This window comes from Hetaerina americana, unplaced genomic scaffold (genome assembly GCF_022747635.1).
Source record: "Hetaerina americana unplaced genomic scaffold, ioHetAmer1.1.p SCAF_9, whole genome shotgun sequence".
In the NCBI taxonomy this organism is placed as follows: domain Eukaryota; kingdom Metazoa; phylum Arthropoda; class Insecta; order Odonata; family Calopterygidae; genus Hetaerina; species Hetaerina americana.
This window is the reverse complement of record NW_027287538.1, coordinates 1110965-1128971: the sequence shown is the minus strand read 5'-3', so window position 1 is coordinate 1128971 and position 18007 is coordinate 1110965. Positions and strand designations below refer to the sequence as shown.

General features: G+C 42.7%; 1 protein-coding gene across 3 annotated transcripts in view; it reads right to left on the bottom strand.

Annotated features, from left to right (window-relative positions):
• Nucleotides 1–18007, bottom strand: part of Mct1 (Monocarboxylate transporter 1) — a 120735-nt gene that overhangs the window by 14573 nt on the left and 88155 nt on the right. Inside the window, exons 3-7 of one of the 3 annotated variants that reach the window (XM_071597939.1) lie at nt 15066–15209; nt 10663–10944; nt 8691–8839; nt 7411–7748; nt 6305–6623 (exon numbers count right to left, since the gene is read on the bottom strand). In XM_071597939.1, the coding sequence (XP_071454040.1) occupies nt 6305–6623; nt 7411–7748; nt 8691–8839; nt 10663–10944; nt 15066–15209 (1232 nt within the window). Of the gene's footprint in view, nt 1–6304; nt 6627–7410; nt 7749–8690; nt 8840–10662; nt 10945–15065; nt 15210–18007 lie in introns of all 3 variants that reach the window. The other 2 variants (XM_071597938.1, XM_071597941.1) reach the window with 2 other exon arrangements.

Sequence of the window (18007 nt, the reverse complement as noted above, 5' to 3'; positions counted from 1 at the left end):
TCTGATTCGTTCACATGTAGTGATTTGTGAAGATGGAAAAAATTGAGATTCAATCAGAGATTAAATACTGTGTAAAGAAAGGCATGAAAGCAAAGAAAATTAATGCCAACTCTCAGAACACTCTGGGGGACTCTGCTCCTTCATATTTAACTTTTGCCATGTGAACAAATGAGTTTAAGTTTGGTCGGGATAGCTTGGTTCATGATTCGCACGGTGGTTGGCCAAAATGTACCACTACCCCAGATATTATTACTAAAGTGCATGAAATCGTTATGCAGGATTGCCGAATGAAAGTGCAGGAAATCACTAAAGCCTTGGGGATGTCATCTGAATGGGCATATCACATTTTAACAGAGGAATTGGATATGAGGAAATTATCTGCCAAATGGGTGCCACAACTCTTGATGCAGGATCACAAACACATGAGAATGTAAACTTCCAAACAATGGTTGACCCATTTTCTGAGCTACCAACAAGATTTTCTGCACCAGTTTGTGACCACAGAGGAAACTTGGGTCAACTACTATACCCCACGGACAAAACAGCTGTAAAAACAGTAGAAACATTTATGTTGATTAGTAGATCACCAAAGAAAGAAAAGGCAGTAGAGTTGGCCGGAAAGGTAATGGCTTCAGTTTTCAGGGATGCCAAAGGGATCCTGCTGACAAATTATCTTCCAAATGGTTATACCAAACAAAATTGGACAATACTATGTTAAACCCTTGGACCAACTACAGGGAAAAATACAATAAAAAAGGCCAGATTTGGCAAGGACAATGATCTTTCACCAAGACAATGCAAGCTCACACACAAATGTAATTCCAAAGGCAAAAATATGTGAACTTATGATATGAATTGTTATCACACCCCCATCATTTGCCTGATTTGGCTCCATTTAGATTTCCATCTCTTCCCCAAGCTCAAAATTTTCCTCAGTGGATGGAGATTTTTTCAAGCATAGAAGTAACAGCTGAAATAGACGAGTATTGTGCAGGTCTGAATGAATCTAATTTCCAAGATGGGATGAAGGCATTGGAACATTGCTGGACCAAGTGCATTAGTGTACAGGGAGACTATATTGAAAAATTAAAAGAGTTTCATGGAAGTAATTCGTTTATTTCTATTTTGCTTCAAGAACTTTTCAAATTACCCTTGTATATGCAAAGGGGAATGGTAAAGAAGGCATGGGAAGGGCTAAAGCCTGGATTGAAAGGAGGAGGGAAACTCTTCAAATTGGTTAGATTTGAGGATGATCAGGCATGATAGGCTGGTCAACCAGAGAGTTGCAATCATTATTTGAAGAATCAGTGTGATAGGAGAGTGATTCAGTAGAATGAAATAATGAAATTCTTAAGCAAAAATGAGGCTAAGATAAATATGAAACTTGAGGGACATTAACTAGAACAGGAGCTGAATGTTAAGGTGTTTTGCAAGTGTTTAGGAGGGAGTAGGCAGAGTAGTTGGGATATTAAAAGAAGAATTGCATTGGATAAAGAAGTATTTATGGAGAGGCCTGAGTTAATGGGAGTCACCTAAAATAAAGATGTAAATAAAAGACGAGGGAAAAATTTAACATGGTGCGAGGTTTTGTATGGTTTAGAAACTTGGTATTTGAGGTAGAAGGATGAGCATAGATTGGAGGTCTTTGAGATGTGGGTATGGAGGATATGTAATGGATGGGAAGGAAAACAAATGAGAAGTTCTTGGCATGGCAGTTGAAGAGACACCTCTTGAAATGAACGAATTCTAATCCTGTTCAAAACTTTGATTTCCTCTTGCTTCCTGGTTCGTATTCTAAGACTCAATGGTGAGGCCCTACTTGCCCTGCATTTTGCTCATTTTTAGGCATGTTATAGTGTATCAAAATTATATTCTATTGCTCACCTCCAAAGATGATAAAAATTTTCAGGCTACACAAAAAGTGAGCATTCTCTTTGACAAATTTTTATGAATATCTAATGGTCTTTGAAAAAATATTTTATCAGAATTGTTAATACCAATCCGAATTTTTGAGCTCCAGCATTTTGGAACTAGCCAAGCAAATGTGTGTCAATGCCTCAGCACATTTCCTTTCTCCTTCTCCTCCTCTGCGGCTCTTCTTTCTCAATTTCCCAATCATGAAGAAGTTCATCCTAATGCCTCAAAACGTTTTTTTTATGCATTGGCAAGCTTCATTCAATGATTGCGGTAATTGGTTTCACCCGGTCACCTGTGGCAGGTACATTGTGATTGAAGGGGCCAAATTTAGAATAGTTTTGACCAAGTTGAGAGGTGGTTTTATCTCATGGAGGTTCAATGCACAGACCTGAACGAGTATCAATCAGTGCCATTAAAAAGTGGTCATTGACTAAGATGGTCACGTTACAGAGGTGGCTGCTAGGACAGGTTTCACTGTACTATTTAAATCTTAACCATCACCATAACTCTGCAATCAATTGGCAATAGGAGGTCACTGCATGTGTTTTGGAATCTGGTTGCAATCCATTGCACTTAGTAGCTTGATGCTCCCTTAGTATAACAATTGAAGAACATAAATGCATCCTTGGACACTATCAGGAATGATACCATGGCAATATTGGCTATTGACTAATTGGCTAAGTCATTAACATTGACACAGCAAAGGCACTTACGTACATATACTAGAGTTGTGGTCTATTGGAAAATTGTGCAAAATAATATACACATATATATCGCGTTAGTCCAGTGGGTAGAGCGTTGGACTGCTGACCGGAGGGCCCTGGGTTCAATTTCCGGGCAAGGCACTCTGGGCACCTGCAGCTCCACCCAAGCTATGTGATTTTTCGGGTAACAGATCTTCCTGGGACACCATAATCAGCACAGGGAAAGGAACTGGCCCCCCTGCCCTGATTTGTGAATTTCACACGCCGTCGGGCTTAGTACTGGATGAACTCTACCATCACCTACTAAACCGACCTTCGGGTTGATTACTGTGTTTATATATACTAGTATATATATACTAGTATATCTGAAGTATGTAGATATATATATAAATATATCTATATATATATATATATATATATAGATATCTCTATATATATATATATATATATATATATATATATATATATATATATAGATATATTTATATATATATCTACATACTTCAGATATATATATAAACACAGTAATCAACCCGAAGGTCGGTTTAGTAGGTGATGGTAGAGTTCATCCAGTACTAAGCCCGACGGCGTGTGAAATTCACAAATCAGGGCAGGGGGGCCAGTTCCTTTCCCTGTGCTGATTATGGTGTCCCAGGAAGATCTGTTACCCGAAAAATCACATAGCTTGGGTGGAGCTGCAGGTGCCCAGAGTGCCTTGCCCGGAAATTGAACCCAGGACCCTCCGGTCAGCAGTCCAACGCTCTACCCACTGGACTACTGCGATATATATGTGTATATTATTTTGCACAATTTTCCAATAGACCACAACTCTAGTATATGTACGTAAGTGCCTTTACTGTGTCAATGTTAATGACTTAGCCTTTCTAGCACCACGCTGAACGAGCACCAAACCTCACTTCTAGGAAAAGGCCTCTCATTCTCCCCCACCCCCAAGGTTAATCACGTGAACATCCTCGCAGACGTCATAAATTTCGCCAGAAATCTTAGATGGCGACATTTCTGGGCCATGCAACCCGCCAATCTTCAATCCCCCGCACACACACGCAGCGCCCTCACCAAGTTCCGGCCGCCTTCCCACCTTGAACCTCCACCGCTCCCTCCTAATCACCCGGTCGAAATCTTCATCAATCTTCTCCTGTCCAAAACATCTAGTCCTTCTTTCCTTAAATCTCTAAACCCCAACACTAATCTCTCCCCGGCCGAATTAACTGAGTTAAAAAAACTCACACACAACCCCAACCTAGTCATCACTTCTGCCGATAAGGGTTCGACAGTTGTAATCCTAAACACTGCAGACTACCTTCAAGAATGCAACAGACTACTCTCCGACACTTCATCCTATCAAAATATTCCCGCTGACCCTAACCCCGCATTCCAAAAAGAAATTATCGCTTTCCTCTGAGACAACGGCCCAAAGGAGAATCTTTCCCCAGTGACATCTCCCTCCTTTCCCCTTCCCAACCTCACACCCCTCACTTCTACATCCTTCCTAAGATCCACAAACCCAAAAACCCAGGCCGCCCTATAGTCTCCTCTCGTAGCTCTCCTACCGAAAGAATTTCCGCCTTCGTGGACTACTATCTCCAACCTTTAGTTCACTCCCTACCCTCGTTTATAAAAGACACCTACCACTTCCTCAGATTGCTTCACTCAACTTCCCTCCCTCCTGATACCCATATTACTATGGCTACTATCGATGTCACCTCCCTATACACTTCCATTCCTCACCAAGAAGGCCTTTCTTCCCTACGTTACTTCCTCTCCAAACGCCCTACCCCTCAAATCCCCAGTACCGATTTTCTCATTGACCTTTCCGATTTCATTCTCACCCGCAACTCCTTTTCTTTTAACAATAACCATTACCTCCAGATAAAGGGCTGTGCCATGGGTAGCAGATTCAGCTCTTCATATGCAAACCTCCACCTTGGTGTCCTAGAAGAGAATTTCCTTTCAAACTATCCTCTGCAACCCCTCCTGTGGCTCCGATACATTGACGACATCTTTCTACTATGGCCACACAGCATAGATTCCCTCAATTCCTTCATCTCCCAACTCAACGATTCCTCATCTCTGTCTTTCACCTCGACCATTTCATCCTCTCAGATTACCTTCCTCGATGTTAATATTACCCTCAGCAATAACAAATTCCTTACCTCTGTTCACACCAAACCCACTAATAAGCAGCAATACCTTCATTACAGCAGTTGTCACCCCTCCCATACCAAGCGCTCCCTCCCTTACTCCCTCTCTATCCGCGGTCACCGCATTTGCAACCATCCCGAATCCCTTAAGAAATACCTTAACAACCTTCACCACTCCCTCCTCCAACGAGGATACCCTGATTCCCTCCTCCATAAAAAAGTACTTAAACATTCCTACACCCCCAAGCCTGCCTCAACCACAGACTCCCAGCCTCTCTCAATCTGTACTACCTACTTCCCAGGCATTCAGTCTCTCAAATTCATCCTCAAAGACCTATTCCCCATCCTCAAAAATCACAACACTTCCTCCAACCTTCTTCCCAAATGCCCCTGTCACCTTCAAACGTCCCGCCAACCTAGCAGATATCCTCAAATCCACCAGGCCGCTCTCAAAATCCCCTCACACCCCCAGAGCCATACCCACTCCATGTCATCGAGCAAGATGCAAAACCTGCCCTATTTTCACCACTTCACCCCACTCCATCCCACCATTTAACTCTCTCCCGCCCTTCCCCTATTCCTCTTGCACTTCCAAGAATGTAGTTTATCTTCTTACCGGTAAACTCTGCCCGTCATTTTACATAGGCCAATGTTCCACACCACTTAACATTAGGATTAATAACCACCGCGCCTCGTGCAATCCCTCCTCCCCGTCCGCGGGTCTCCCCATCCCTAAACATGCTTCCCATCATAATACCCTTTCAACCTGTGCTACAATGTTTCCGTCCTGGCCTCCCTTCCCACATCCGATAACCCTATACAATTAAAAACACTTGAAATGGCATTCATTTACATCTGTATGGCCTATCAGCATCCGGGCCTCAATGTCGTTCACTGATGGGAGTGGCCTAAAATTGTTACTTTGTGGAAGCCCACCCTCACCCCTCCTTCGCCTCCCGTTCTCCCCTTCTCCTGGCCCCCTTCCCTTTCTCTCGCACCCCTCACCTCAACAACTCCAGCAGTCATTACTTCTATATCTTCAGAGGAAGACGGATTGTTTCCGTCGAAATATCAAGAAATAACGTGTGAGTGTTCTTCTTTTTTTGTGTTTCTATATTGTGTGTTACTGTGTATTGTACTATATATATATATATATATATATATATATATATATATATCTACATACTTCAGATATATATATATAAACACAGTTAAATAAATATATATATATATAATTATATATATATATATATATATATATATATATATATATATATATATATATGTATATATATATAATTATATATATATATATCTACATACTTCAGATGCAAATCCAAATACCTGTGAATCTCAAAACTTAATGTTCATTACTAACTCAGAAGTTCTGTGGTTCATTATCGTCTTCAGTCTGAGACTTCACTGTACCAGTGATGAAAAAATACAAAAGGCATATTTCGCTTTCATAGTTCGGATTGATGTGCACTAATAAACTAAATATTACAAAACAGGGGTACTCACCACTACATATACATAGGGAATGTTAAATCCAATACTGGTGCAGAAGTTGGAGAAGGCGAAGAGGATGAAAATGGGATCGCTAAGAAGGGAGAAGTCCATCATGGACTCAATGACCTCCTTGGCTTGGGGGGAGGAGACGAGGCCGCAGCAAATAGGTCCACTTTCCACGTCCAGTGCTTCTTCATTTCCCTGGCTGGCCCCCGCCTGCTCACTTCCCTGCCTCCCTGACTTTCTCCCCTTCAGACTCTCCAGTTCCTCGTCATCGTAAGGAATTGTGGCAGCACAGGACTCACTCACCCTGTGCACCCTCTGAGTTGACCTGCTGCGGGATCGGATGAAGACCTCAATTGGAACTCCAATGGGAATCATTTTAGCACAGTTGCAGTTCGAAATTTTCCAAAGATAGGTATGTAGTTATCAAAATCTATCATGCTCGATTATATCAAAATAACACTAGCTGAATTTTAGTGAAGGCTTCTGCAGTATGCTTGTGATAACATAATATGTCAAGCACCACTAAGATAACATTACAGCAAACAGTATCCATTATGAGAATTCCACTACCATTTATACTAGATGTCATTATGGAAATTGTTGTGACTTTATTCTCAGCTAGCTAGTTGACAGATTTTTAGATAACATCTAGACTACTAATTGGTCTGAAAGCAATACTTGCCATTCTTTGTTTTTTTCACTTAGAATGTGATCATATGTACTTAAGAGGCAATATATTTAGGATTTAGTATGGGTACTATCATAACTATGAAATAAAGATATTCGGTTCCCATATCACTAATTAATTATGCAAGCATAATAAATTGACTCTCAATTTAGTCCGCCCACCATTATCGAGGTGTCATCATTATAATGATGGTTTAAGGTCATGTTTTGATGCTGTGCCTGGTAGAGAGAGGAAGAGCCTTCCATGATGGCCCATGAGAGTGGGTGGAGCAATCAACAACCAAGAGACTTTGTTCATGAGCGACGTTCATCCAGAATGGACGGCATTGAGCACTCCCATTCACCGTGGCCTCTCGCTCCGGTGGCTCCCCCAGCCCCGGTTGGCTGCTCATGGACATGAGCACGTGGGCATGACCTCCTCTCACCTGTGTTGCGCTATGTTGACGAGGCTCCCCGTGTAGAATATGTCCTCCCGGGACATGAGCACGCCTTTGCTGGTCGAGGCCATGGATCTGCCCACCTTTGCCCCCTCGTGCCCACCTGTGGCCATTGTCTTCCCCCCAGGGGCATAAAGGGCCGGCTGGCTCAGGGCCATTCTCGCCACCACGCTCTTTGACCCCTCCAACACGTTGTTCCCGGACCTCCGGGCTGCGCCACGTTGTGCATGAGCATTGGTTGCATTCTGGCCGGCCACCACAGGGATGTTCCCGCTGAAGCTTGTGGGTCTCTGGGAGCGGGTGCCGTTTCCCTGGTCATTTTCCTCCTGAGGAAAGGCACACACGGGGAATGCATTGGGCTGAGGCTTAGGGTCTGAGGGCCTCTTCAATTCCATTCCTAATTCAATTCCTTAATCAATTAATTCATATTGGATGAGGAACAAGATATATGTACTCACTGGTGATACAATTTCTAATTTTATTTTAAATAACTGACCGCAAAAAATGTATATTAAACTTGTTACATATTTTGAGGAAAAAGCAGTATTTCGTTTTATTGGTGTGAAGTGTTAATTACCACAGCTTTCATTTATAATATGCATTAGGCAAACAAAATAGGTTTAAATGCATTCCTGCTCTGAATGGCAACGTACTGAAAATGCCATCAGGCTGTTTAGTGGAGAGTGCGATGTTCCAAACTGGGTGATGCCTGCTGCTGCACCATTCTTTCTGAGGTGCCATGTGCCAGAACCTCCAGGGGAAGTGGTGCTTGGGCGTGCGCCATCTGGCATCCCATCACGGCTCAGCAGCGGAATCGATTGATGATTGCGATGAGTATTTCATGGGCAACGCCTTCTTAGTTTGGATCAATGGAATTTGGGTGTATCATTGAGAATGAGTGTGATCACTTTGGAAATATGAGATGTTATAATGTGTTTGGATATCAAAGACTGCTGGTCTAGGTGATAAAAATAATAAATAGACGAACTAGGGTGTGCTTGGAGGCAACCGCCGTCCACAATTGTATGATCTTATGTTATTTATTCTTGTTTTATTTTAACATTTAACAGATTGTAATAACCCTAAATGCAGCAAAAAACCGATCGCAGTGGTGCTTGTGGAGGTGCTTGAAAACACATTTTGTGCATTAAGGCTAGAGATTTTCCAGGAAGTGCACCAATGGGTGTGTTGTGGGAGCAAATATTGGATAAGCAGAATGTGGCAGCGTGGGTAATAGGAGGGCAGATTAAAAGACATCAGCGGCTCACCTTTGTTTTGTCCCCTTCATTGCCATTGCATTTTGAGCTGCTGAAAGTGTTTGACCTGAAGATACCCTCGACCTCAGAAGTGCTCTCCCCCAACACCGCATCAGCATTTCCAGTTCCACCCATCGACTTCATTTCAGTGCCATTCCCTCCTGAAATGCAAACATGCTCATTTACTGAGGACCTTTTAGATCAAAACCTCAAGGGACTAAATTTGAATCCAACACTTGAACCCCAAAATGGCATGGCAACACAAATCGTCTCTCCCACAATCACCTTCAGAGCCAACAATTGGACAAGTTCACTCTGTCCGACTTTGTTAGAGAAATGCAAAAGACAGAGAGGGCTGAAACTCACTTTGATTCTGGATAATATTGATTTGCATTAATAAACACGCCTCTTATTCTAGTTATTTTCTAGACAACGGCAGCAAAATATCATTAAACGATACCAATGAAGCAGAGATAATTTCTTATTGAATGAAAGGGATGTAGGATAGGGCTCAGTTGTAGCTCAGGATCTTTGCCTTTGAATGCCACCGAAACAAGCAATCACTTCATTACCTAAACTTTTAAATAGAAGCCAGTAATTCCTAATTGTATAAATGGCAGTGAGGAAAATATTGGTACGTGGTTTCAAATTCAAAGCACAAACGATCTGTTCCAAAGAAACTGCGGGAGATGCCGCAACAGTAACTTTTAACGGAGTCATCCACTAATGTGCATTTCAATGTCACAGTTTCAGAGTGTAAAAATCATTCGCCTTGACTGGGATCCCAGTCAAGGCGAATGATTTTTACACTCTGAAATTGTTGCACAAATGATGTGAGTAAAATTTATAATTACCCTGGTTATGTATATTACATATGATTTATTTCCAAATTGTCATGTTTTATTACATGGTTCTGGGGTTTATAGTAGGTTTGACCTTTTAATATTAATTTATTCAACTAGTAACTCACAAATAGTCATTTTCTAGATAATTGAACCGTAAATAAGTATAAAATGAACAAAAAGGATGGAATTGGATGAAAGCATTTAAGTGGAAATACATACAGATACAGTTATTTTCACGCAAAATTCCTTGGGGTAATTGTATGATTTATCAAACCACAAACCATGGCTGTTGCATGGCAAACCATTGTTTCATGGAAATGGGGAGAGAGAATCTCACTGTGCCTCTCTGGATTGTCTCTGGGTATTATCCGCTTATCCTACTCCATTGATCCATACTGTCCTGTGAGACAATCTGCATGAAGAGGAAATCATACATAATACGTAGTTCTTATTTTGACTGGACTTGGTAATGAGTCTCCCAGATAGCCAGCCAGCCAATGGATTGCGATAATTGTAGAGCGTTTTAGAGAACCATAATGAAAGGTATGGGATGAGAATCAATGAAAAAATAAAGTGGTGCTGGCATGAGAGAGGATCGCTGAGAGAAATTCAGAGAAGGCAGGTACAGAGGGTATGCTGAGTGGCAATGGAATGCTGATGACTTTAAAAGAGGAGAGAGTGTAGAGCCTGGATATTAATAGGGACGTTGGACGGGAAGAAGAGATGCAGGAAGCACATAGCGTTACAGAGTTGTAAACTGCAATGCACGGCTTTGAATGATTTATTTCGTGTCGTTGGTTCGGTGGAGTCGAGGAGTGTAGCAATGCCTAATTCCTGGATTCATCAAATCATATCTCGACTGGCAGGATAAAAGAATAGTTAAACCAGGTAAATTGCAAAAAGCTATTGACTACTGAGCGTCCGCTAACTCATCCGGAATGAGATCTCTAAAGCTAGTTGAGTTAAAAAGTGATTTATTCTAACGGAGGGTGCCACGGCATTTTAGTGTGGTGGGCTGAGAAGTGGGGAATCGGTTGCCTGGTCCCTTGAGCGGAGCAGTGCCGCTGCTGTAAGTAATAATGGTCCGATGAAGTGGGACCGGCCGTCGTGGATCGCGAGGGGTCGCAGGGCTGACTCACCCGCTTCGAGGGCGTTCTCCGCGGCTTTCTTCCTCCTCCTGGGCGCCTCCAGTGGACGGAACATGCCGCCGAATATGACGCAGTGCATGGTCGCCGAGGAGATGAGCAGCAGGGCGCCCCGCCATCCGAACGTCTCGATCAGCCAGCCCGTGAGCGGCGCGAAGAGGAACGTCCCCAGGCCCGAGCCGCACACGGCTATCCCCGTCGCCAGCGACCTCCGACGCTCGAAGTAGCACGTCACCGACACTATGGCGGGCAGGTACATGAGGCCGAAGCCGAAGCCTGGGGTGGGAGAACGGAGACTCGAGCAATTCCTGTCACCCGCAGTTCATTCGATATCATTCAAGGGATGTTAACTTGAGGTGGAAATGAGGACATTATTTAATCGCAATCAGTGGCAGAACATGACGACAAGGTTTGCCTGAAATTCCGAGGTGATTTCCCTTCCTGGAGGGCACAGTTTCATTGAAGTGAAGGTGATCATCCTCAGCGCAGAATTTATTTTAAAATTAAACAATAGAAATAAGAGGAAGTACAATTCTATGTGAGAGGGAGAAAAAAATAAAAGAAAACGAAAATGTCCCTGATGTTATCAGTTATAATTAAAATGCTTTTTTCTGCTCCAATGCAAAATGCAGAAATACACGCAATAAGCGATCAAAGAAGTTAGATGGCGTAACTTTAGATACGGGAACGTAAAAATTATCTTTCCTTCAAGACAAGTTAAGCTACAAAATAAGATTGTTGAGCCTACTATAAACATTGAACCACGGTGGCGCTCGGGGTGACATGCTGCATTAAAGCTTTACTTTCGCCAGGGAATATTGTCAGGCTCTCTATTTAATATAACAGAGGACTCATGAAGAGATTCATTACCCCCGATATCACAGCTGTAAGATGGTTTCAAGTGATTTAAGAGAGGGGGTAATGAATTTTAAAGGACGGTGGACCCGGTGCTGTTACGGAAGTAAGCATTAGCACCGATTCTGCCATAATGAGAGAAGATTTTACTAATAACTGAAATCGTTCGTGATATCGCTCAGATGAACCCCCTTCATCCCGTCCAAGATCCCATTCCCCTATTCCTCCCCATTGCTCGTTTGCCTAACATTTTGCACCCTATCACCGTCTTCAACATCCCACCGCCAATCAATACCCTTCTCAACCATTTTTCCTGCCTCCTTATGATTTCACCCAACATTCCCTTTTCCTTCCCTCTCGCCACTTCCTCATTTATTTTCCTCCCTCCCCACATTCACTTCCTCCACCTTTCTCCACATCACATTTCAAAAATCTCCAATCTACGCCAATCCTCCTGCTTCAATGACCACGTTTCCGCACTGTACATGACTACGCTCATGCCCTGCCTTACACCTCTTGCTAACACTGCCCACCCGGACTCCCCGTTCCCCACTCGCCACTGAGCAGTCTGAGACATGTACAGGTTGCAGATTAGCCTCCTGTCCCTCCAATCTATTCCTATTTTCTGCAATATACTCATTAGTTTTTCCCAATTCACTCTATCAAACGCCTTTCGGAAATCTACGAAACAGGCAAAAACCTCCTGGTTGCATTCTATATTCCCAGTAAAATACATTATACACCGAATTTTCTCGACTTCATAATACGCAAAAATGATAATTGACAACCTATTCTTGGAAAAGATAAGCTGAACTTCTTAAAGTCTCTACTTAGCCTTACAATATAAAATTATATTTCCTCAAGCCGTGAGCAGTTTTTCTTTGGCAATGAGGGGGAGGGAGTGGGTGCCAACTAAATGGCTGTTATGGAATGTATAATGGTGTCCAAAATGTTTAGGCGAAGCTAAAGACAGGGGAGAATGGAATGGGTGCTGAATCACTATTTTATGATATGGAGTTCGTGATTATTCATTGCAGCTTTGCTGTAACCTTATTGAAATAAGTTAGTGCACACTAGTAATTCGATATATACGTACATGTATGCATTATTATTATTAGATAATCTACCGGTTAACGTAGGTTTTTGGATGGACATAGCTACTAATTAAATAATTTGTGACTCCTAACAAAACACAATATCCTACTCTACATCAGGTACCTCTTCATCTCTGAGTACTTTCTTCCTCCCTTCATCCCGTCCAACATCCCTATCCTGTTCCTTCTCTTTCCTCGTTTGTCTAACATTCTCCCCTCTATTACAGTCTTCAACATCCCACTGCCGGTCAATACTCCCTTCATCCACTTTTCCTGCCTCCATAGGATTTATCCCAAAAAAACCCCTCTCTTCGCCCACCATACCAAGTACTTCCTCTCTTTCAATTTCACCTTCTCCATTCTTCTCCAAACCCACATTTCAAAAGCCTCCAATCTACGTCTATCCTCCTGCCAATCCACTGACCACGTTTCCGCGCCGTACATAGCTACGCTCCATATCAAAGTTTTTACGAGTCTTTTCTTAACATCCTTACTCAACGTCCCTGTCATCAACTCCCTCCTCCTTGTGAAAGCCTCTTTGCCCAGCGCAATTCTTCTCCTTACGTCCCCACTACTTTGACCGTGTTGGTCCAAAACACTTCCGAGATACGTAAACCGTTCTACCTGCTCTAGTTTTTGCCCTCCTATTTTAATGTTTACCTTAGCCTTTTCCTTTCTAGAAAATCGCATAACCTTTGTTTTATTAATATTGATTCTCATCCTGTACATGTCTCAGACTGCTCAGGTGCGGGTGGGGAACGGGGAGTCCGTTTGGGCAGTGTTAGGAAGAGGTGTAAGGCAGGGTTATCCATTATCAACGTTGCTGTTCAACCTGTATGCAGAGGAAATGATTAAAGAGGCATGGGAAGAACTGGAGGTCGGAATGAAAGTGGGCGGGGAATTCTTAAAATCAGTTAGGTTCGCTGATGACCAAGCTTTAGTTGGTCAGTCAGCCAAAGGGTTGCAGATATTGCTTAGTGAATTGGAAATTCAGTGCGACAGGTATGGGATGAGAATCAATATTAATAAAACAAAGGTTATGCGATTTTCTAGAAAGAAAAAGGCTAAGTTAAACATTAAAATAGAAGGGCAAAAACTAGAGCAGGTAGAACAGTTGACGTATCTCGGAAGTGTTTTGGACCAACACGGTCAAAGTAGTAGGGACGTAAGGAGAAGAAATGCGCTAGGCAAAGAGGCTTCCACAAGGAGAAGGGAGTTGGTGAGAGGGACGTTGAGTAAGGATGTTAAGAAAAGACTCGTAAATACCTTGATTTGGAGCGTAGCTATGTACGGCGCGGAAACGTGGTCATTGAAGCAGGAGGATAGACGTAGAGTGGAGATTTTTGAAATGTGGGTGTGGAGAAGAATGGAAAAGGTGAAATGGACAGGGAAGAAAACGAATGAAGAAGTACTTGGTATAGTGGGCGAAGAGAGAGGTTTCTTGGGAGAGATCCTATGGAGGCAGGAAAAGTGGATGAAGGGGGTATTGACCGGCAGTTGGATGTTGAAGACTGTAATTGAGGGGAGAATGTTAGGCAAACGAGGAAAGGGAAGGAACAGGCTAGGAATGTTGGATGGGATGACCGAGGAAGAAAGTACTCAGAGCTGAAGAGGGACCTGATGTAGAGTAGGATGCTGTGTTTCGCTTTGGGTCACAAATTATTTAATTAGAATTATGTCCATCGAAAAACCTACCTTAACCGGTAGATTACCTAATAATAATAATAATAAATAAATAAATAAATATATATATATATATATATGTGTGTGTGTGTATATATATATGTATATATAAATATATAATATCAATTGGCTGCCTACATATCCCCCCCACCCCCTTGTTCATTTCCTATTGGTCCCTTTACCTCTCCTTCCCCCACCTCTCCCCCGCACATCCTCTCCGCTCTTCCCCGAGAACGCCATTCTGAAGACGACAGCCGTGCTGTCGAAACGTCAAATAACAAATTGTGAGTGTCCTTTCTTTGTGTCTCTATATTCTAAAAATCTACATCTGTGTTTTTATATATTTGTGCGTCGCCGAAGAGCGTTCCATTTCGAAGATATTATATATAAATATATATATTTACGTATATATATATATATATACTCATTTACAAAGAAACTGATATTAGGAAAAGGGATAGGAACACACATAAAGGACAAACACAGGAGAAGTGGGGATGGCGGAATCAGGCAGATCACGAGTGCAAAAATATATCTGGACCGGGACTACAACTCCAGATCTTTCCACTTGTCGGGCGGAGGCTCTTAACCACTTGAGCAATCCGGGAAACGTAATTTACACTGAGATCTGAGATGCTTCATGCAACCAATTGCCCTGATTCTTTGGCCAAGATGTGGCGTTAGGGAGCTGTTTCACCCACCAAAGGAGAAATAGACATGTTCTGTTATTTGTTTGCGTGACAACACAATGTGCCCCGTTCTTACCTGTCCCAACGCCGATTGTGAAATATAGTGTGAGCACGTCCTCGGCGAACATACTCAGGATCATGCAGGCGCTGGCGAGAATGGCGCCCGCAATAGTCACCGGCCGGCAGCCGTAGCGGTTGACTAACACACTGGATATCGGCCCTGGAAAGAAGCGCTTTCAGTCGGTCGCTTAGTCCATGCCCGCTGGTCAAGCGAACGGAACAACGAAGTAACTATAGTAAACGTCCGAAGGAATATGAGTCCCACTATTCCAAATTTAAATGGAAATAAAATTAGTTTTTCCCCACATAATGCCTATCCCTGTGCTAGTATTACCTATTGGTGTCGGTAGACTTGTAAAAATGGTGCGTTCTCTATGTTTGCTCAATCCCTCAATTCATTCATGCGAAAAAGATAATCTGGTGATGAGTTCTTGGTTTTATTAAAGGTTTGGTGGATCGTCATCAATGAATGCTGAATATTTGCGCAGCATATGCGCCGTAAACTTAATTGTTTTAGCCAATCACTATAACATTTTCAATCCTATAGAGGATAATTAAAATGCAGTATGAGTCGTTTGATGAAGCCGCTGGTTCAGATCAATCGACAGGCCCATGTGAGTGCGCACGAGAGTACTTTCGGATGGAGGGACATGAAGATGAGCAACGCACTCGCCGAGATTATTGTAATTAGCAGAGGGCAAAGAAGAGTGGCGACTCAGCGCCAAGGTTGGCCATCGCCCACCGAAAACTCTTTTCCTCGCGCGACTCCTATTTCATTACTTCACTATGTTGTGCATTTCCTTGTTTCGTATAGTTACAACTGATTTAGACTGCGTATAGAATAGTTTGTAATTGCAATTTTAAATCAAATACTTACAAACAGTTAAAAATTTTATAGCTGTAGAGTTACTACTTGAGGTACTCTATTCGTACAATGGAGATATACGTACCTGCGAAGCGTACGGGAAGTACCTTATCGACTTCATTTCGCGGATCGGATCGGCGCCGCAAAAGGGGCATAGGGTTCGGCTACTAACGGCACTCAAGGAAGAGGGGGTGATGCCTTCAGAACCATCTCCATACTTTTCCCAGTTTAATTAGGAAATTGTCCACGTACGGCAATATTGCCAATTCACAGGGGCACATATAGCAAAGATTAAATTAAAATACGAGTGGGATAATTAGAAATGTGCTCTTTTTTATTACATGATGGAGAGCAGTGCGCTAATTACATAGACAATCCGCCATTTTCCAGTGACTAGAAACTTGGTGGATAAGAGAGAACAGCTCAGGGAAAAGAACTGTCATTCAATTATGTCTGGATGTTTGAATTTCACTGGATGAGCACGCGGCGCGGTCAGCATGTCAAACTGACCAACGGGCTGAAGACTGTTTTTAGGGCTTCAAAGAGATAAGTGAGAAGGTGGATTTAACTTCGTAATTCGATGCCTAGTAAGAACGGATGGTGAAGTAATTCGATTTATGGATTTGAGAAACGAACACCACATCCGGTTATGGCCTAGCGGGGGTGTGGAATGTGAGACCTATGGATGATTGTTTTTGTTCACCTGAATATGCGCCCTCAGGATAAATTTTACCTGCCCCCACATATGTATATATTTTAGATTGAAAATGTTTCGACTCGGAGAGATTTTTAATTTAAAATTGCCATTGCGTGATTTTGGCGGTAAACTGCAGATCAGGCTACAACAAATGATAGTGATTTTTTCCTTTTTAGATACAAAGGTAAGGACCTTAACGCACGGAGTTCCATAATGGGTGCTTCGTTATAAAAATTGAAAACACAAGGCTAACCATCACGTAGAGGAATGAAAAAGGATAAAGAAATATATTATTATTGTTATTCGCGATGATAAATGCATATTTTCTCTTTATTTACGATGTGCTCGATTCGTTTACCTGATCGAGTATTTCCATATCTCGTGCGTACGGCCCAAGGATTTTCACTGCCACGAATGTTGGGTCGTTTTCATTAAATATGCATCTTTTGATATAAATTATAGATTGCTTAAAATAAGTCATACACTTCCTTCGTCGACACAGGATAAAACGACACCCTCAGCTGATTGGAAAGTTTGCTGTGGGTGGATATGTGAAAGTTTCGGTCATGTTAAGTTCCTACGCCATACTTTGGCTTGTAAGCCCAACAAAATATTTTTCGAGGATAGAATTCATATCGGAAATTGTGTTGATAACCAGTAACTAGGCATTAAAGCTGCTGATGTACACGAGAACTGCATTACACGGGCTTAAATAAAGTGCCCCTCACCGGACTACAACTTCGACGTGGTGGAAGGGCTTGTGCGTTCCGATGACCCCTAGAGCTATGCCGGCGGGAGTAATAATAATTGCTCCTGGTAGGGTCACCCATGCCAGATAGGTCGAAGGTTAGGAGCCAGACGAAAGGTAGTCCACGCAGCGTCTATTCCTCAATGAGGCGGCTGCAATGGCGTCTAACCCCAGTGGGGCGGCCAGTAAGTGATGATGCCACGTTAAAAAAAATATTGAGGAAGGCAACGGGAAACCACCTCAATTACAATTCCCAAGATTTAAATGATGGAGAATACAGAGATTTTGAGTCCTGGCAACTACGGAGCTCGGCCCAATCGGCCGTGTGTCGTGCCCGGAAGCGGGGGAGGCAAGGCTTCCGCGGTCGTCATCCCACGAAACACTTGCCAGGGAAAACCGGCAGCAGCAGGACAGAAGACGCAGAAGAAGAAGACCAAATTAGTTAGAATAGGAACGTGGGATGTTAGGACAATGGTGAGGACAGGGAAATAGGAGAATGTTAAGCAAGAGATGGGAAGGGGAAATATTGATATTTTAGGTCTATGCGAGGTGAGATGGAAAGATTGCGGAGATTACTGAAGTGATCAGTATAGAATAATATAAAGCGGCGGGGACGACAGCCAACGAGGGGTTGCCATAGTATTAAAT